Source organism: Mytilus edulis, chromosome 7 (genome assembly GCF_963676685.1).
Source record: "Mytilus edulis chromosome 7, xbMytEdul2.2, whole genome shotgun sequence".
Taxonomy (NCBI): domain Eukaryota; kingdom Metazoa; phylum Mollusca; class Bivalvia; order Mytilida; family Mytilidae; genus Mytilus; species Mytilus edulis.
The window spans coordinates 32,215,607-32,237,276 of NC_092350.1; the positions used below are offsets into that span (position 1 = coordinate 32,215,607).

At 32.7% G+C, this 21,670-nt stretch overlaps 1 protein-coding gene across 13 annotated transcripts in view; it reads right to left on the bottom strand.

Annotated features, from left to right (window-relative positions):
* The window catches only part of LOC139482639 (uncharacterized), a 79,244-nt gene that overhangs the window by 41,180 nt on the left and 16,394 nt on the right, over positions 1-21,670 (bottom strand). Inside the window, exon 5 of one of the 13 annotated variants that reach the window (XM_071266577.1) lies at positions 4,413-7,119. The exons of 8 other annotated variants lie outside the window; for them this stretch is intronic. In XM_071266577.1, coding sequence (XP_071122678.1) covers positions 5,999-7,119 — 1,121 coding nt within the window. In that variant the 3' untranslated portion in view covers positions 4,413-5,998. Of the gene's footprint in view, positions 1-4,412; positions 7,120-8,536; positions 9,626-10,380; positions 15,068-15,970; positions 17,271-21,670 lie in introns of those variants that run through there. 4 more of the 13 variants (XM_071266581.1, XM_071266575.1, XM_071266576.1 and 1 more) reach the window with 4 other exon arrangements.

Genomic DNA, 21,670 nt, shown 5'->3' on the forward strand with positions numbered 1-21,670 from the left:
AAATGTGTATACACTCTCCATCCTTTCTTTGTTTTTATTTTATTGAACTGACACTGAACGCACAGCTTGTACTTATAACCTTCGTTGTGAACAAGGCGGTGTTCCGAACCAGTAGAAGGATTCGATGCTGGTGGTGGTTGAAATTTCTGTGGAGATGGAAAATCTGAAAACATAAAGAAGGTAACGTTAAAAAAGTTACCAATTTCCATCTCTTAAATAACCACCACCATCAGACAAAAATACCTTTAAATGCACAGAATCTACAAAAATAAAACAAATGATACACGGTCTTAATTGTCAACTGCTTTTAAAAGGCCCTAAAATGTTTTGTCCTCACTAAAACGAGATTTTTCCTGCTCTTGCATAAACATTGTCATTTCATCTCGGTGTCTTTCAACCACATTTGTTTGAAGACGTAATACGTCCAGGTCAATAATTCCTCGTTCAAGCATAACATGATAAACTTTAAAGCAGTCCCTATCCCCTTTACACAAATTCACTTGGCAAGTATTACAGTGAAATCTAGAATAGGCTTTCCAACCACTTTTTGTTTTTCTTTTATAAAATTTGCACAAAACACAGAGTCGTGGTTTGTTTCCCTCGTTCCGAACAACATCATGTAAACCACTTGACGAAGAAACCGGATGAATTCCAGGGCGAGACTGTCCAGGCGAACCATAATCCAAACCTGAAACCAGAAAGAAAACCATAAATCCTCGTTATATTCGTTAATTTACGTTGTTTATTAAATGCGATTATAATAATAAATTCATTCACGAGGATTTATGACTTCCTTCTGGTACTATGACTACCAATCGTATACAACCTAGAAAAAATTTCATGGAATTTTTTTTTCTGTTGCTCTTTATGTCAATTATCCCGGGCTATTACCACTTTGGTGTCTTGCACTTCGGCTATAATTTGAAGGAAGAATTTAACACAAAATATGTTATCAAATTCCTCTTCAAATTTCAGGTTTTTTTTTTAATGACAAAAGAATAAAAGTTCAAGGTTACACTGCAGTGTGTTGACAGTACAGACTGCATTACAATAGTCATCTGCTAGGGTTTTTCAGTCCTAATTGACCATACAAGTTATAAGATTACAAACGCAAGCGATTACTAAGTGTTTTAAGAGATGCATCGTTAATTGTGATTTTCAAGGAAGCAGTTATGTAAAAAGTATAAATTCACGAAAAATTATATGACCAGAAGAAGTATAATAGTGTGGTCAAAGCCTTTTATGCATGGTCATCATTCTGAAATGATACTATTCACACCTTGGTAAAAAGGAACTGACAGTTATATTCAATATTCAATTGCCGTCTCAAAGTTTTGAATTGAGGATTTAAACAGACATAACATTTATAAATATTATACACATACATATGTACGTGGCGTTATATGATTGCATAGATAATGATGCAAAAGAAGAAGACCCATACTTTGTTTAAATAAAACATGTTAAAATTTGCAATGGTGTATCAAAAAGGTCAAGTACAATGTTTAACACTGAACAAGTTTAAATTATATATCGAATTCTAATAATTGACGTACGTTTTATTAAACCCCGGATTGTTTACTCTTCAACAGTGAAAATTCAGAGGAAAAAAGAACACAATGGCGTCGTTTTTTTTAAAACTTTAATCTGCACACAAATTAACACATTTATAAGAAACATATACATTATTCACCTACAGTTACTTTTAGTTCTTGTCTTTAATATCACATGGTACAAAGAATGGAATACATGTATTATGCTAACAAGTACCTTATGATGTTCTATGTTGAATTGTTAGGGTTTATATCCTTGCATTGGTCATTTAAAGCTTGAATAACTTGTCTCTGAAAACGTTCAGTTTCTATGTGTTGTCGCGGAGCCCTAGAATCTGGAAACGCAGTTTCGAATTGCTGTCGCGGAGCCCTAGAGTCTGGAAACAATGTTGGTGGCTGAAGACTTCCATCTTTCAAATACCTGTGGTATAACTGAAAACAGTCTCTTTCCGCCGAGGGCATACACAGAGGCACGGTACATTCTCCACATTTGTACCGTGTATATACCCAATATCCCGATCTCGTTTTCGATTTTGTTAGTTGACAATAGACGCAACCTTTCCTAACCCCCATCATGTTTACAGGAATATGACCTCCCCCAGAGCAGCTTGCGCTACAAGTTGTAGTGCACATACTGTCCACAGGGAGATTTCTCGGTGGTCGTAATGTGGCAAGATCATCTACTGAAGACCGTGTTTGTTGACCAAGAATACCAGCTGAAGAGTCAAACCCCTGTCTAACGAATGTCCGCGACCCCTGACCTTCTACACCCAACCCCTTAGGGGTGACATCACTTGACTGAAGATGACTTCTTTGTGCAACGTGGTGGCCTGAAAGGAAAAAGAAACCTCCATTCATATCTCAAAGCTATGTGCATTGAATAATAATCCGCCGAATTGTGCAATTTCATTTCTGCTTGGACTTGTGTAATTAGCCCTGAAAACTTACATGTATATTGCCTCTGTACAACGTTGTAAAGAACGCATAACTTGTATTATCCAAAGCCTTACTGAAGGTTAATAATTCGATCATATCTTTTGACCGCTGTTCCCTCCAATCAGTTTATCTCGATAGATATTGGAAACTCTTTGAAATAATCGACAAAACTACAATCTGCGATTCCCAAGAATTCTCTTAAACATTAAATTCAAAGGTAAATTGGAGCTAACAAACGTGATGAAAAGACAATGAAAATAAGATCGTTAAAAACGAGCTAGGGCTTGGTACCAAGAACAACTACTTGTTCGACTGTTATTATCATAATTTACAATCATTTAATTTGCAGTGAAACGTGCAAAGAGTTTATTTCATTGTTAAACGACTTCATAAACTGCGTGTATTGTCCTTATTTTGTCGTCATAATCACATTTTATTAATGACTTCAAACATGCAAAAATCAAATTAAAGAGTGTGAAATACGAAAAGTTCTGAGTAACATTTAAAAGAGAAACACTTTTGTGATTTGATTAAAACTGCAGGAAAAAACCAAGTGAACAATAAAAAAAAACTTGGGTTGAAGAAAGACAATTAAAAACTGTGACCAAAATTACAAAAGACAGTCAAGAAACTACTTCATACAGAACAAGATTGAACAACACGGACTCCACCACCAGAGGGTGCTTTAAGTTTCGAAACAGGCATTGACCAGTCTGTATATATTCGCTATATGGTGTATTTTCGTAAGATTCTAGGATTTTATGATGATCTACCATGAGAAATGAATGCAGAATAAGTAAGGGATTGTTTAACAGTAGGATTCTTTTTTGTTTAAGCAGCTAATCTGTCTACATATCTCAGCAGATAACAAAGATGCAGCATTTCACACATAGTTGTTTTCAGAAAACAAAACTGTCAACAGTAGCATCACAAAAATACTGAACTCCACTTTCATAGAACATTTGCCCATGTCAGATTTTTCTATTATGATTTTCAATAAAGATATTAAAATGTCAAATCACAACCAGATGCTCTGCAGGGCGCAGCTTTATACGAACCAAGAAAAATTCTTATTTGGGCCCCTTTTTCATAAACTGTTGGGACCAAAACTCCCAAAATCAATCCCAACCTTCCTTTTGTGGTCATAAACCTTGTGTTTAAATTTCATAGATTTCTGTTTACTTAAACTAAAGTTATAGTGCGAAAACCAATGAGTCTTTGGACGACGACGACGCCAACGTCATACCAATATATAACCGCCAATTTTTTTTGCGGTGGTATAAAAATACTGAACTCCAAGGAAAATTCAAAATGGAAAGTCGCTAATCAAATGGCAAAATCAAAAGCTCCAACACATCAAATGAATGGATAACAACTATCATATTCCTGCCTTGGTACAGAAAATGGTGGATTGAGCCAGGTTTTATAGCTTGCTTAACCTCTCAAATAAAGTTTAAGGTAGACTTCAAAACAGTTTAGTGAATGATTCAAACCTGTAAAAAATTACATGGTTACATGGTATGAACTAATTGTGGTCATGAAGGTTGATTGGTTTATTTCTGTTAATGCAACCACAATGTCCATCTTGGACAGTTTATAAAATTTGAATAGTAATGATCAATTCTAAATTCTAGCTTAAAAGCCTGAAGATTTAAGCAGACAAGCAAAGCACAGAATAATGTCCATATATTTAAACTGAACAAATATCTACTAAGTTCAACTGCTGAACAAATCCTGGCAATTTTGCAAAATAAAACCTTTCTGCCTCGATACCTAGAAGTTAAATGGACAGTCCAAAAAGAAAATGGACATTATACAGGGGTAAAGCAATATACCCATGTTGACCATTAAAAGATGATTTTTATATCTTTCGTACAACTGCAAAGATAAATTAATGACCATATGTATATGTAAACTACGATAAAACATTAAAGCTAATTTTATTTAAAGTAAAGTGATGTCTACATGAATCATAATACACTAGTCAAATAAAAGCATACAGAATGACACCTTTCGTTATTTACATTAAAAATGCTGGTATATAAAACCATAAATGCCTCTTTGGCTAAAAGTTATCAACAAAAATGCCACATAATTGAACTCACACTCAAAACAACTCCGAAGAAAGAAAAAAAGGTTTTTTTTTTTTTAAATCTTTGAAGTCTGCAGACAAAAATGACAACCATTATTCAGAATTACAACCAATCAGAAAGCATAAAAATTGTTTGTCCTGCTTTAGTTATTTAGGTTCTATAATACAAGCCTTTTTAGTCATTTATTTATTTATTACAGTAGCCAGAGAGGTTACACCAAACCTTTGTCCGTGTATATTTAGCAGGGGTGGATTTAATATTAAAGGATGCTTAAAATGAGGTCTGAAATTTATTTTACAAAATCATATTGCCAATTTCTCTGTGTGCAGGGATAGGATTAAATATTTACCGAAACTCAAATTGTAGTCAAGTTTTATGTATGACAAAATATCATGTTGTATTAAAAGTTGATCAATCATTATCAATATTCTGATTATGTCAACACATATCCCATTAAATTTTACAAAAGGTTTCTCTCTACATATGTAATTATCACTCTGAAAGAATGTCCCTATCAGTCGATATAAATCTCAAAATGAATAAAAATCAGTCGATATAAATCTCAAAATGAATAAAAAAGAATGTGCCAGCTGATCCCTTTTTTTTTTCTTTTTCTTTTTAAAAAAAAATGGACTTGTTTTAAATTACCAACTACATTAGAAAGATAAATTAGAGAAGTTTCCATGAGACAACAACCTTCGTTAACGTTCTACTGCAATCAAATAACAATTACTTAAAGAAATGAATCTGTGTTTCAGTTTAAAGGTGAAACTGTTGGAACACATTTTGGAAGTGTTTTAAACCCATCCTTCCACATCCCAAAATACTAAAGTAAAAATGTTTTACCTCACAGAATTTTCTGATGTTCAAATAGAAGGAAACTGATATTTTTTTTTTTTAATTTTGATAAAAATCTGATGAAAAATAAGGTGTTACTCAGAAAAGAAGCTGACACTCATTTATCAATCAACAGTTTAAAAAAAGAAGACATTCATCACAGACAGAATCAATGTCAAACTATAAAGATTTTCTGGTTTAAAAACACAGTTCTAGTTCTGGATAAAAGAATAATCAGAGCAAAAAAAAAACTGAAACAAGAGACTAGATATTGTTTCTGCCAAAATAAATGCACTTTAAATTTACCCATGTTTGCAGTCATATATTGTGAACATGATAATATGATAAAAAATACTTAAAAGCTGCGATATTGAAGTTAATTGTCAATACACTGCATATATAAAAATCTAAAAAATATACAGAAGAGAATATTTACATCCTATTATCCCTTACAGAAATTGCATGCTTCTGCTTTTCAATGAGATTCTGATATGCTACTAAGTTATAATGCCCAAAATTGGTCTAACTGATTTAAGAAAATGTCAAAAGTTCATGAATAAACCTTCCAAGAGTGGAGATCTATTCTAAACTATAATGGTTTGGGGGTTTAATAATAAGCCACTTCTGGATAAACTTCTCAGCATGCCAAATGGTCACATGCATTCTATTGACAATATACTTCCATTCCACTTCCTCTTCTCCAGTGGCTGCTGGGAAATGTTGGAATGTTAAAGCCCGAATCATCTTGATCTTGAAAGGATTGATTTTCATTTTGATCCCTGATCCACTAATGTTCCTGTTATATAACTCTCCAATGGATATAATGTAGTGAAAAAGCGCCAAAGCAAATCTACCCCTGTTAGACAGGCAATCCTCAAGTGCGAGACTTATTATATCTCCATCAATAGAATCACCAGTGGGGACACATCCAAACAGGGCACTCAGGTCTCCTGTTGTCAGCATATCTGGACTTTCAATTGAAGTGATAGCTAGTAGTGGCATATTCCAAAAATTTGAATCTTTAACTAAATATTTTTTCCCAGATAATTTTTTTAAGGACTTACGATGGGTAAATTTGTAACTCAATTTACCCCTAGGTGTTTTTCTTTCTGATTTCATCTTTTTAGGGGAAGCATTATCTAACAATTTAGGATTCTGATTTCCAGGTTGAATGACCTTGGAAGCTATCCTGCCTTTCTTTTCATTAATAAATGATTTTGTGACCTCTTGTTTAACCATTATCTTCCTGCTTCCAGTATCAGGTGACTTTCTTGGAGTTTTGGTTGGGGATTTACGTCTCCCCCTCTTATCTTTTGTCGTCAGTTTACTATCCACATCATTTCTAGATTTAATTGTTGTTCGATTTGATTCTTCAGTTTTTGACTTTTTAATGGTTTTATTTGCTCTTTTTGTAGCTTTTGTTTGAAAAGGAACTGTTATCCCAGGTATTATAACAGGCACACTTTTAATTTTCCTTGGTTTACCTTTTCCAGAAGATTTTACTGGTTTGACATTTATGTTGCTTGGAAAAGAATAGATTTCATTGTTTATATTGGTCCATACAGCTGGTATAGTTGTATTTGAAGGATCTGGTCTTTGTTCTATTCCATAAAATGTATCATAAGCTAACCCTGTTGAACACTGAATTTGTATTCCTTGTGTAGATTCCTCTTCACCATTCTGTTCTAGAGGCTTCAAACCTGGAAACAAAACCAAATGTTTACTTTATCTTGTCCACTTGAGTCATCTTTATCAAATTGTATTATACTGCATGTAGGTCAATCTGGAATGTAACTTCATGTCCAGTCCAGCCAAAGAAAACTTTGACACTTACAAAAGTCAAATAATAAAGGCTTTAAGCAACGTTTATACAGAATGTCATCTTACGAAAAAAAACTCATAAAAAGGATATTCATTACATAGCATCCTAGTTTAATTTAGGGGTAAAAGCTAAACTTTTTATTGCTTGTTTTCACATATATGTAATGCCCTTATCTTTTCCTCTGACATCCATAAAAATACTTATATTCTTATATACAAAAAAGATCTATCTGATCAATATGTTTGAATTGAAAAAGGTATACTCATTTAGTTCCTCCTGATCTAACTGTTCTATAGGCAAACAAAAGTTTTAAAAAGTTTATATACATTGATCATGTGTACTCAAGTTTTCAGCCAAAATATGCAGTTTAACCCTTTCAGAAAAAAACTTGGTTCCTAAACCACATTTAATCGGATTGAAATATTTCAAAATAACATTAGTGAAAAATAATTCTGCAAACTGACATTGATTTAGTTTACAACCATCAGTCTTAAAAATTGCTTAAAATTGCAATTAAACCAACTTCAAATAACAACATAACGTCATAAGCTTGTGTACCAAACTGAATTTTGGATATGACGATAAAATCTTAAAGACTGTATCTAAATGTTTACTTTGGTCCATTTTACCAGTTTAACTCAGAAAAATTACCCCCAAAAAAGGCAGACTAAAACAATGGCTTACTGGTCAGTCTTCAGAGGAACTAAATTTACAACGTCCATCACTTCCATCAACTAACTTAAACCTAATAAACAAACAAACATTTGCCATTCATATTTCAATCAACTATTTTTTCCCTCTCAAGATCAATGGTAGAAACTAAAAGAATCAAAAGTATGCAATTACACAATGAGACTTTATGTTATGCTTAATGAACAAGATTTCTTTAATCTAGAGAATATTGCAAATAAGTGGACAAAAATCCCATAGGAATCATAAGTAGCAAAAAGTATAGTATAATAACACAACTGATACTAAATAACAGCACTATCTGACAGAAAAATTCTGAACACATCTGGTGAAACAAAAAAAAACAAATCACAGCCATGAAATTTATACAAATAGGGGAGGATCATTTGATATTTCGGGGGAAGGAGGATTTTGAAAATGAATATTCTGCCATACAAAGTGCAGCATACAAATTTTGATGAAAGACATCATAAATTTACTGTGAAAAAAAACATTCTTTGTCAACAGATGAATCATCCTTGGCCCCAAGAAAATCAAATGGTCATCCCCATATATAAATAAATTCATGACCATGTAAAAGCTCAATATTTTTCTTTTATAAAATATTGAATAGACATGTTCATCTCACTTGATCAGTTCAATAACAAAACAAGACTACAGACTCAGACTCTACATTTTGTCCAGAATTTGTTCTATTTTAAGACATTTCTTTATTTGGTGTTGAGCTTCAGACAGAAAACGCTGGAGCCGAGTCAAATTTAATTTCCATTCCTTATTCTCCTCTTCCTTACTGTCAACAGGAAAATGATGGAAAACTATCTCCCTAAGTAATTTCAATTTTTCAGGATTAACCTTTTCTTTTCCTCCAATTCCTTCAATGTGTCTGTTATAAACTTCTCCAATTGAGAAGGCATGTTGAAACAAACGCCTTGTAAACAAAGAGCATTTGGACTGACAGTTATCCAAGGCAGTTATTATTGTATTGTGATCTATGTAGAGTGAATTTTCCTTTATTGACACTGACCCAAACTGCTTTGTTACATCATCGACAGCTAAATCTTGAGGCGCATTGTCATAACACATGACAACATGTATTGGAAGATTCCAAAATTTTGGATCACATACATTATATTTATTCCCACGATAGTACCGCATATTGGTCTTTTTAAATGTGTTTTTCTTTTTTTTATGTTTTACCTTAGTCTTCTGAGCATTTAATTCAGGTTTAGAAGATTTCTCTTTCAAATCTTTGTCTATAGCTGAAGTTTCATGACGGTCATAGGTTTTAATTAGGCTCACCAAATAATTATCCATATTATTTCTCCCTTCTTCAGGTTTGTTGGGGCTTTTGTCTGTATTTATTGTCTGATTTGATTCCTTGGGTTTTGACTGAACAGTTTTATTCAATTTTTTTGTAGCATTTGTTTGAAAGGCTGAACCTGGTTCAGTAGGACGATATTGAACTTCCCTTTGTGCATCTTTTCCTGAAGATTTTGTTACTCTGATGACGATATCACTTGGGCAGGTATATACTTTCTTTTTTTTACTAGTCTGGACTGGTATATCACTGTTAGGAGAAGGAACTTGTTCTAGATCTGTTCCATAAAATGTTTCATAAGCTGACCCTGTTGAACACTGAATTTGTATTCCTTTTATAAAATCATCTTCATCTTTCTGTTCTATAGGCTTTAAACCTGGAAACAAAACTAAATGTTTACATTATAATGTCCACTTGAATATCTCGATCAAATTGTTTAAAACTGACATCCAGATTATGACCTTAAAAGTAATTCTAGTCCATGCACCAGCTAGCCAAACTTTAGACAAAGATGTCCAACTAGGAAATTCTTTCACATTTATACACTAGCATTGTTCATCAAGGAAAAACTCAATATAAAAACACTGTTTATGGGAATGTATCAATATTCAATAAGGTGTAAAGGCTATTTCATTTATAACTGGTAGTCATACAAGAATAGTGAAGTCCTAAATCCCTTTGAGTTTTTGATTTGTCATTTGATTAGTGACTTTCCATTTAGAAGTTTCCTCATAATTTGGTATTAGTGTTGTTTTACTTTTCCTTCTTTCCAGGTTGTGGATAGGGTTTCCAGAATGCAGAATAATGGGCACAAAAAAAGTAGTAAATAGACAAAGAAATAGAAATAGAGAGTAATGACGATGTTTTTCCTTTTCATTGACAAAAATAAAACTCCACTGAAAAATTACAAACTGGTACGAATATTAGAAATGTCTTTCAACTTCAATTTAAAAAATTAACTGAACTTAAAAATTTTACATTTATACCTCAATTGACACTTTGTTTTTTAGGACCAGTCAAGAACACAATGAGACTTTTATGATGACTTTTGTTTGAAACAAAATTAGATCCCTTTAGAGTAGTATCTTTTGTCAAGAGATTAAAACAATAAATGCAAAATGAAGAAGTAGCAAAAATACAGTATTATTTTATAACTAATACAAAATAACAGGACTATTTCTGAACACATTTGGTGAATCACAAGAATAAAATAAAAAAAATTAACAAACACAAATTGATTAAACTATAAACATTTCATGATTTATACATGTCAAAGGTCTATACTATATGGTATCTTGTTTAAAAACCTTTAAAGTTTATAATAGTGTCTATATAAAAGCTATTGTATATTCTTTGTACAAAATAGATAAGTATTCATGTTCATCTCACATTATCAGTTCGATAAAAACAAAAACAGTCTATAGTTTGTCCAGAATTTGTTCTAGTTTCAGCCATTTCCCCATATGAAAACAAACTTCGATCACAACAGCCTGAAATCATACTAAATTTTGTCTAAAATTTGTTCTAGTTTCAGCCATTTCCTCATATGAAGTCTAGCCTCCGTCAAAACAGCTTGAAATCGAACCAAATTTTGTTTCCATTCTTCTTCCTCCTCCTCTTTGTCCTCAAGAGGAAAATGATGGAAAACAATCTCTCTGAGCATCCTCAATTTATCAGGATTAACCTTTTCTTTTCCTCCCAGCCCTGAAACGTGCCTGTTAAAGATTTCTCCTATTGAGAAGGCATGTCTAAACAAATGTCTTGTAAATAAAGATTGCTTAGACTGACAGTTATCCATGGCAAGTTTTATTGTCCTGTGATCAATGTAGAGTGAATTTGCTTTGATTGAAACTGATCCAAACTGCTTGCTTACATCTTCAACAGCTAAATCTTGAGGCACATTGTCATAACACATTATAACATGAATTGGAAGACTCCAGAATTTTGGATCGCATACATTAAACTTTTTTCCACTAAAGTATTTGCGTCTCTTCCATTGGATCTCTAATTTTTCTTCCGTGTTATCACTAGTATCTAGCTCAGTCTCAGAATTGATATTCAGTGATTTATCAAGACCATCTGACTTCTTTTTGATTTGAAAGTTTCTATGCTTGTTTGTGCTGTTTACATTTGCCCTCTGGACATCTAATTTAGGTTTAGGAGTCTTTTCTTTCAACTCTTTGTCAATAACTGAAGTACCCTGTAGGTTATGGCTTTTGAGTGGGCTTATAACAACAGATGCCTCCTTCAGTATAACTGGTCCTTTTTTTGCTAATAAAGACCTCTCTTTTGCTGCTCTCACTTTACTTACAAAAGGTTTCTTCCTTACGCCAGATTTTGATTTCAGTGGATATTTCAGCTTTCTTCCAGCAGAATCTTTAGGCTTGCTGACTGATTTGCTTATTTTTGATCGGAGAGGTTTCGCTCTTGTTGATTGAATCTGTTTATGTATGACAGTTATTGTTTTTGGACTTTTACTAGGTGATGTTATCTTTGTTGGTATTAGTTTTCCCACAATGGAAGGTCTAATCATTCCTAAGGGGTTTTCGTAGGAATCATTTATTTTATCCTCTGATGATATAGCAGTCTTTCCAACAAAATTAGCCTTCCTCACAGCAAGTGAAGAGGTTGTTATTTTAGAAGGAAAACCATCACTAGTAAGTCTGTTCTTTTTTTTTAATAATGCCGCTTTGTATTTTGACATTGTTGGAGTTTTTGTCTTACTGACTTGTACAATCTGTGTGGCTGCCAGATTAAATTCCTGTTGTGTAGGAACATCTGTTAATGTATACCACAAGGGTTCTGCAACGATTTCCACTTTTACCTCTGGAGTGTTCATTGATCCATGTGCTAATTCTTCAAAAGATTTGCCAAGGAAATTTTCTACCAGGTTTGGCGCATCATAATCATCTGGTGGCTGTGCACCTGGAAACTCATCTAGTGGCTGTGCATCTGGAATCGAAAATCAAATCGTAACTAATCTCTCCTCTGTAGAATATCTTTTTGTTGAAAATCTTACAATCAAATACTGTAAATCGAGAAATTATATACAATATAGACACTTACACTGAAATATGTTAGTCTAACAGTGTGTATTTTTATATTATTCTTTAACTAGAATCATAACAATATTACATTTGTGTAATAGATGAATAAAGAGATTCATAGTTTTATAGAATATACAATTCCTTAATTGAATGTTTGTATGTTAAAGCTCACCATCATTTCATAAGTTTTCTCAAATGTAATAAATGGCAAACAGGAAATAAATCTCTGTTCGTACAGCAGGATTCCCCCCTTTTTATGTTCAATTCAAAACAAGAAATATTACCATTACTTTTCCTTTTATCCAGGTAATTTTATATGAAAATTCTACCAAGTGCCATTGTACACGTGTAATAATATATTGCCATTTAAAGGCTTTGTTTATAGTAAATATTTCAAAGTTGATACACTAACAAGATATAGCAGACAAAGTCAAAGTTCTCAAACTAGTACATTGATAACAAATCCATGCAAAATGTGTATAATAAAAATACAATTGTCAGTATGGTCAAACAAATGTGACTGTTGGGCAAATCAGCAAATTAATTTCAATGTACATTCAAAACTACCAAGTTCAAGACTTCAGTGAAAAATCTTTTTACCAAGTAACAAAAGTGTCAAACAGATGAATGGATTAAGTTAAAGACTGACAAATGAATGGACAAACAAGGTAATTGCAAAATTATCAATTGTAACTGAACAGAGAAAACCAAACAGTATGATTTCATTTCACCCACATTACTGGACAAAAGTGTCCATCCTTAAAAGTCTTAAAAAGCATCATTTTCAAATAACTGATTTAAAAAAATGCAAATGGCTCTTGAACAACATTACAATCTTAACCGTTAAAAGTGGGCTAATTAAAAGTACATGATATTATATAGTGATAAAAATGAAACAAAACATTACAACTTGAATAAACTGATAGAGGGTGGATTATATAAATTCATTATCCACTTCAAATAAAAAAAAATCATTTTTATTGGATCTGATTTCTTAGTAAATACAGTTTTCAGTTGGATTCCATGTTAATCTTTCCCCCTTGTTTTTAAAGTTTACCAATTTTCAATAAATTTGGAATATGTATAAATGTTATACTGTTTTAATTCTAGTTTTTACATGGTCATTTTTTTCCTTTAATGTACAAAATATAAATAAAATTTCTTGTAAGCACTGAAGGATAAAGATGGCTTTTATTTTGTCAGTGGGAAGTGTAAAATCAAACATTGCTTTGTTGTACATGTACAATGTAGTTGATTCAATAAAAATTCTGGACAAAGGAAGATAATTCCAATTTTTATTGATGACTTTAACAATTACATCAATGATATTTTTAGAAGAAATATTAGATTATTTTGTGACTTGTATATCAGAGCATATACTTCATTGATATATTTCTGGAAATGATCAGAGATAGCATGTTATGATAAATGCACTACATTTTGTGTATATCAAAGGAAATTAAAATCTAAGAAGATTTAGATATCAAGTCAGTACTATAGGTTTTTCAATGCATTTCATGAAATCTTTCTATAAAAAAAATTAGCTTCTCTTCTTAGCCTTAACAGTCTGTAATACATTTACAATTGTTCCATAATAAGACTGACATCAAACCATTTCTCAATGAATTTATGAGTTTCTTCTACATTCAAATTAAACCCATATATTATATGCTTCCATTGAAATTCTTCAACACTTTTCTCAACATTAAAATGTTTGAAAGTTTGTTTCTTAACAAGTTCAATCTTGACAGGACTTATTTCTTCTTTGTCCACTTTACCAACTCCTCTATTATAGATTTCTCCAACAGTAAGAACCGACTTGAAGAGAGATTGAGCATACCTGTAGCTGCTCTGTCTACAGGACTCTAGTGCAGTTTTTACAGCTTTATCACTGATTGTAAATGAATCAGTAGCAGGAAGTAGACAGCCAGATACCTGTGATATACATCTCAGTCGAGCATTTCCTGGCAAACTGACAATTCCAAATGCAGCCTGCAGTGGAATGCACCAGAACTTGGGATCCATTACTTTAAATGAATAACTAGTCATAAACTGTTCCTGCAGGTTTTGGGTTTCAGTTAACGTATTAGAAATTTTCATTGGATATTTGACAGGAAATAATTTTTCCCTGGTCAAGTCTTCAATATTTGATATCATAGATATATAACTTCTAGATGAAGATTGCTTTGATTTATGTATATGTGTAACATTCTTTGCTGGAATCAGTTTCCCAACAACAGAAGCTTTCTTAGTAACCCGACTTTGTTTTTTAGCACCTTCAATTGGTTTTCTAACATTTGCATTATTTTCTATGCATGAAAGTACTGCTTTGGAACCTATGGACCTTCTTGATCTGTTTTCTCTTGTTCTCAATGCATATTTCAACCTATTCATAAAAGGTTTACATGCTTTTTCTTTGGCCTTTCGTTTGTTTGTAGTAGTTTTTAGTTTTGCAGATTTTTTTAGTGGAGACCTTTTGCTTCTTGTATTATGAACATTTGAAATGGATTTATCTTGCTTATCAGCTGGTACAACAACTGTTTGAACAGTGGTTTCATTTACATCGACTGTATGAGAAGTATTTGTCTGACCAAGATCAACTTCATCAACCCCATTAGCATAAGTTTCAACTTCAGTGGAATTCTCTGATATTGGACCAAAACTCTGGGATTGATCCACAGGCCCATAGAAAACCTCATATGCAGAACCTGCCAAGGAAAGAACTTCAATTCCAAAATTCTCTTCTGACGTCTCTTCCTTTAACTGTACACCTGGAAACAAAACCAAACTTCCCATTTACCAACATTAGAAAATATATCAAAACAAGATAGATAGAATATGATTCTTTGGTAATGTGATTATGTCTTTGACATTTGATAATTCTGCTTTCACTATAAACTTAACGCATGGTTGAATGGACAGTGACTATTATTAAGTCCCTCCATCATCATGCAGCAGAAAAATGAAAAGTAAAATTTACTTCAAGAAAGTATAGTGCAACCAAACAATCCAGCAGGATAGTCACTGAGTTTTGGCATTTAACGGTATAAAATTAATATATATAGCAGATCTACAATGAGTATTTGCTAATATATTCATTTTCTAGGTTCTGGCTGTTTTGTTTTTGTGTTTCTGTAAACCCCCAACCCCACATTTACTTCTATCCTTTTAAAACAAAGTCAAATGCAAAGAAGTTTTACTTCTCACATTATAAATGATAACGTGTGTGTGATTTCACAATACCAGAAAGGGTACACCGTACAGGTTGACTAACTAATCATCTAGAACTATTGCAAAAACAGTAATTTGAATTGAAACTTTAGACAATATCTGCACTTATTTGACATGTTGAACTATAATGAAAAAATTATGATGCATATGAAACCTCTGGAAACCTCAACGAAATCGACCTTACAAGTATGATTGTATCGATTCAGGTAAATACAAAACAATAAACCATTTTTTTCCAAAAATGTTTGGAAGTAGAACCTACAAGACAACAACAAAATTTACATGGAAGAAAAAAATAAACAAAAAAACTTTTCAAGTCTTCAAAAGATGTAAACAAACAGAACCATATATATACGTCTAAGCAAATTTACAGATCTAACATTGTTGGATTGATGTTTAGACCAGTTGTATATATATATATAATATATATATCCAGGGGGTAAACAAACACAATATTTATTTAGATGTAAACAGACAAAGTATCTATAAGACAACAATCATAGTCATTCAAGGATAAATAAATAATGTAGATGAAGAGAATTTATACAAATGCACAGCTTATATAATAATGATGCAACTCACTTCTATGACTTCCAGTCAGTGGTCATGCTTATTAAGTGTTTGGTTTTTTTAAGTTTTGTTACTTATTTGTTCAGGTTATTCGTTTTGGATGTAGATTTTTATTCCTTAGAAAAGACATTCAGATCTTTTTGACTTCATTTTTTAAGACTGATTATAATTTGTCACTGATGATGCAAGAATTGATCATCTTTAACATTATATTAGGTATGAATGTTATAGGTTGTACAAATTATATATTTTTGCATTATTTCAGTTATTTTCAAGCTGCTTTATAATTGTAGTTTCTTGACAGTTATTGTAGGAATATATAACCGAGAGCTGAAGTACATGCACTGAAGAGCCTATAAAACATGGGATATCAATAGTTAAATCAGAGCCTATGACACATGGGATATCGATAGTTAAATCAGAGCCTATGACACATGGGATATCAATAGTTAAATCAGAGCCTATGACACATGGGATATTGATAGTTAAATCATTGAAGACAATCTTCTATAGCACTTATATCCAATAAATTTCGAATGTATTTTCTTCCATACCAAACAGCTTTGTGTAAAGCAGTCACAATGATTTTCCAATCTTTATCTCTATCATTGGGAGAGCTCGGAAAATACTCAAAACAAATTTGTTCTAACGCATTCATTTTTAATGGACTAATTTTCCTGTTGACAACAGATGCAGAATGAGCTCTGAAGAATTTTCCAGAAACATTTCCATGATATATATCTCCTATAGTACAGATATGACGGAACACGGTGGTGGCAAACCTATGCCAGTGTGACATACTACTTGTCATGGCAAGAGACAATGTATCATCAGAGATAATAAATGGCTCTGCTGGTGTTGACAAACATACAAAATTGTTCATATTGTAATTTAATTCTTCTGGTTGATTTCCAATCAATGTTATTAATGGAAGATCCCAAAATTTTGGATCAAGGATTTTGACTTTGCCTTTTCTTTGACTTTGTGATTTGCATGCAAGTGATGGCTTATTTAATTTTGTTTCTAATTTATAATTTCTATAATCATCCAATACATAAGGTTGTGCCAAATTTGATTGACTGGTATGATCTGGTTCAAACTGTTCTCGTCCAAAGTCTAGTTGCTTTATCTGGGAGTGTAGAAACCTCATTGGAACATAAGACTGCATTTCATCTGAAAACAAAATGTTTTCCACGTAAATTATTTATTAAAATTTTAAATTAAAAAAGAAACAAAGTCAAAATCCTTTAGTCTGCTGCTTTAAAAAAATGAAATTGTTTTAACAGTTGTAACTCCAGCGGCCAAAATTGACAGGCATTTTGGGGTTATTCTTCCTGTCACTTTTTTGGGACCTTATACTTCTATAACCTTGGCAGTATTGGTTTTTTGCTTATATCAACTATTGGTTTTACATGTTTTACTTGATGAAGGTTATTTCAGAAACATGCATAGTGCATATTAAAATCTGTATCATACATCTATTTCAACTTAAAAAAAAAAATCCAATTTCAAGTTTCACTGTCGTACCACCATATGTTCTTTTTCTTATTCTATAATAGGTAAAAAAAAAGTGTAAGTGTGTCAACAAAGCAATGTAAATTAAACAAATTTTTGGAAAATAAGATTTCAAACTATGTTTCAAATTCCAGCACTCAATTTTTCTAGGCAACACCAATAAAATCAACACTGCTGAAATATCTGTTTTCAAGATGGATCTTTATTTTCTCGATGTCTATAGATCTTCAGGTAGAATTCTCCATAATAGATGGATCATTAAATTGTCATTCCATCTAATATCTAAAGGCTAGTATCAATAATGAATCACTGTTCAACAAAAAATGTAGAGCTTACAATAATGCCAACACTTTTATCCAAAGAACTAGACATATCAATGATGCAAAACCTGTTCAACCAAAAGTCTGGAAGATCAAAGACAATGTTTTCAACATAAAATCTCCTGATTTTCAGTGATGAATCACATTTTTAACAGCATGTACTGACATTTACAATCACATATATATCAATTAAGTCATTACAGTAAGTACATTGTCAGACCAATGTATTTTACGCCATCCCTTGCATGTTGGCAATAGGACTGATATCTAAGAAATTTTGAACGAATTTTTCCACTGTCCACAATGCTTTATGTAAGGCAGAAACAACAATTTTCCAATCTTTTTCCTCCTCTCCACACTTTGATGGGTAATACTGTCTACAGACAAATTGAATGGCCTGAAGTTTAACTGGAGAAATTTTACCCTTAATAACATTTGGTACAAAGACTTTTCCAGTGATATTGCGACCATGAGCTTCACCAATAGATATAATCTGGCGAAAAATTGCAACTGCAAATTTATGCCTTTGGAGCTCACACGTATTCAGCGCATGTAAAATTATTTCGGCTGGAATTTTATAATCTTCAGTTGATTGTGGCAGCAGAGTAAAATTATTCAGGGAACCAGTAAAATCTTCCTGTTTACTCCCCATAAAAGATTTCAAAGGAATTGACCAAAAGGAAGGATCATTGACAACCACTTTGGATGGCACCACTTGTCCAAGTTGAGGCTGCACTGATGACCAATTTGATTCTTTTGGTATCTGTATGCCACCTGAAAACATAGATTACATGTGTGCATGCTCGACTAAGTATGAAAGATAAAATAAGCCACTGAGCACTTAATATTGAATCGTACAATATATACAGCATTATACACATTCATCTGAATTGCTGTCTTCCAGAGTTTTTTCACTTAAACGTCAATTTCATTGACTACCAAGCTATAAATCTTTTGTATATGTTTTTAATACTAATTAACTCTGTATCAAATGACAAAAGTAAAATAGCTTCTTTTCTACACATGCAGCAAATACCAATTCAAAACTACTGAGTCAACAAAACATATCATGCCTACAGCTTGCATGCTCAAATATCATTACTTGAAACCAAAGATTTGAATAGTCTTGAAGAAAACCATAAGTTCTACAGCCCAGTCCAAGAAATTGTCTCACAATTTTTAAACAAGTTATTTATAAATGAATTTAATATCCTGTACAAAACATTTCTGGGCTGTTTGCCAAAAAGTAATTTGTGTAAAGATTTCAACTATTTCTATATATTATCAAATATCCATGTCTTGAATTCCGTTTTATTGTATAGAGAAAGAAAAAAGAGCTTAAAACAATTATTTTTATTTGGCACTCTATAACAAAATGTACTACCCCAAGTATTTTTTTCAGAATATGACTCTTTGAAAGTTAGAAAGGTTCATATCTCTACTTGTTATTTTCATTCAGGTTAATTGTTTTCGTGTTTTCAAATGAAAGTATATCAGATCTTTGTTGTTCAATATCATCATCTCTTTTATCAGTATTATAATTTCCTTGAACAGGTATCACATTAGAAACTATATGTTCCATATGTCTAGTGAAATCCTCATCAAAATATCGTTCATTAATAACATTTCTCTCAACTTGTCGACCATACTGGTGAGGTAAAGGTGAAAGATCAGAAAATAGTCTTGTATTTTTACCACCTTCTAGTGGGTTTGGTGTACTATGAGGAACTTGAAATGTTGAATATATCAAAGATGTTTGCTTATCAGGTGTCATCTGATTGCTAGGCCTAACTGAACTTGCTGAAATTCTGTGAACTCCAGAACTTTGGACTAGGGACGGCTTTGGGCTTCCATCCTCATGAAAATACAGCTGGTGAAACATTTCATAGCAATTGAAACCCATCCCCTGTTTACACAATGGAATGTTACACTTTTCGCATTTCTTCCGAGTGTACACAAACCAGCCTGCCCTAGTTTTTCGTTTATGAGCCTGGCACATGAAACAAAGCTTTTTATCGCATCTGACCAGTAAATGGCCCAATGCCTCCCATTTTGATTTGTAAACAGGTGAACTGTGCGACTGTAAACCATAACTGTCTGCAGGAAGTTGGCATGTGAGCATGTCACGAAGATTAGAAGAAACTTGGCCGCCTGAAAACAAAGAGAAAGAATTATTCTGAATCTGCCAACAAGGTCCTTTTGAAAGATCTCTTATATGCATGTGTATCATTAGAGTGTAGAGACATATATATTAAACATTCTCTTTAGTGTAACATAAAATGCATTCACTAATCCAGTACATTGGTCAGTTTTAATACAAAGAAAGCTTTTGTAGTTGGCAGATTCATTTTAACCCCTCTCTTTGAAACTATCCCCAATCCCATTGCAGAAAACACTATTAAGTAAGCTTCATAAAAAGCAAATTTCTTTCAAAGTAAGCAATGACTGTTCTGCTCAGTTAGAAAAGCGTCCCAAAAGGTTGACATGACTTTCACAACAGATTGAAGAAAATAACCAAAAGACACCTCAAAGACAATATATAGTCTTAAACAAGAGTCTATACAATGTCAACTCATTAGCGGATCCAGGGGGGGTTCCGAGGGTTGGAACCCCCCTTTTTTTGGCCGATCAATGCATTTGAAGTGGGACATATAGTTGGACTCTCCCCCTTTGTCCTGGGTTTGGAACCCCCCTTTTTAAAATGGCTGGATCCGCCCCTGCAACTCTAACCTCTTGGAAGTTTATTTTAAAAAGTTGTGAATAAGATATAAACCAATGTTTTAGAGTTAATTTGGGTGCATATTTGCATAGAAATCTAAAGAATTTTGTAGTGCCAAGCTAACATAGCTATAGGTACAGTCTGATTGTTGAATCTGATGCATAGGAAAAGAATTAGTTTGAACAAATAAAAAAGTGGCAATATTTTAATAAATTAAGATACATCAAAGCCACATGATAAAGTGGGACTTTATCAAGGGATAAGTTGATGTCTTGAAGTATGAATTAACCCAGATGTGGGGTATTATACTGCAATAACATGACTGCAACTAAACAGTATAAAATTCAGATATTTACTGATCAACATAGTATTCAACTCTAGAAGTTTATACATAGATATATTTTTATTACTAATCAGCATCAAGCTGAAGCTCTTTATGATTATTCTATTTGCTATAAAAACAGAAGTATCCTTGCTGAGTAACAAAGCCTAAAAATTCATTCAATTCGATTTGTAATTCATTTTTTAACTGGTCTGAGATCAGAGCACAGCCATGACAAGTCTGGTTGTGTTTTCTTTAACATGTTATGATAATCATTGTAACAGTCCCGTTTTCCACTACACAGTGGCACATTACATGCGTCACAACAGTAATAAGATCTCACATTCCAACCACAGCTGGTTCTATTTCCCATGATTTTACAGTATACACAGTATTTGGCCTTTGAATCAGCATTATACACAAGACAATGATATTTATGCTTTTCGACATTTCTCCCACCCTGTTCAGAAGCAAGATTTTTATCAGTGACAATAAATGGTAGACTTTCTGACACATCTTGACCTTCAAGTTCACTAGTCCCCATCAGATATGGTAAATTTTGACTTTTTTGTAGAGACCACTCAACTGGCTGATCATGTTCATAACCATGGGATTTTTTTTCAAATTCATTGGAAATACTTTCATGTAGTTCCTGTGTAAACTTGTGTCCAAAAGAAGATCGTTCTTTGCCCTGGTA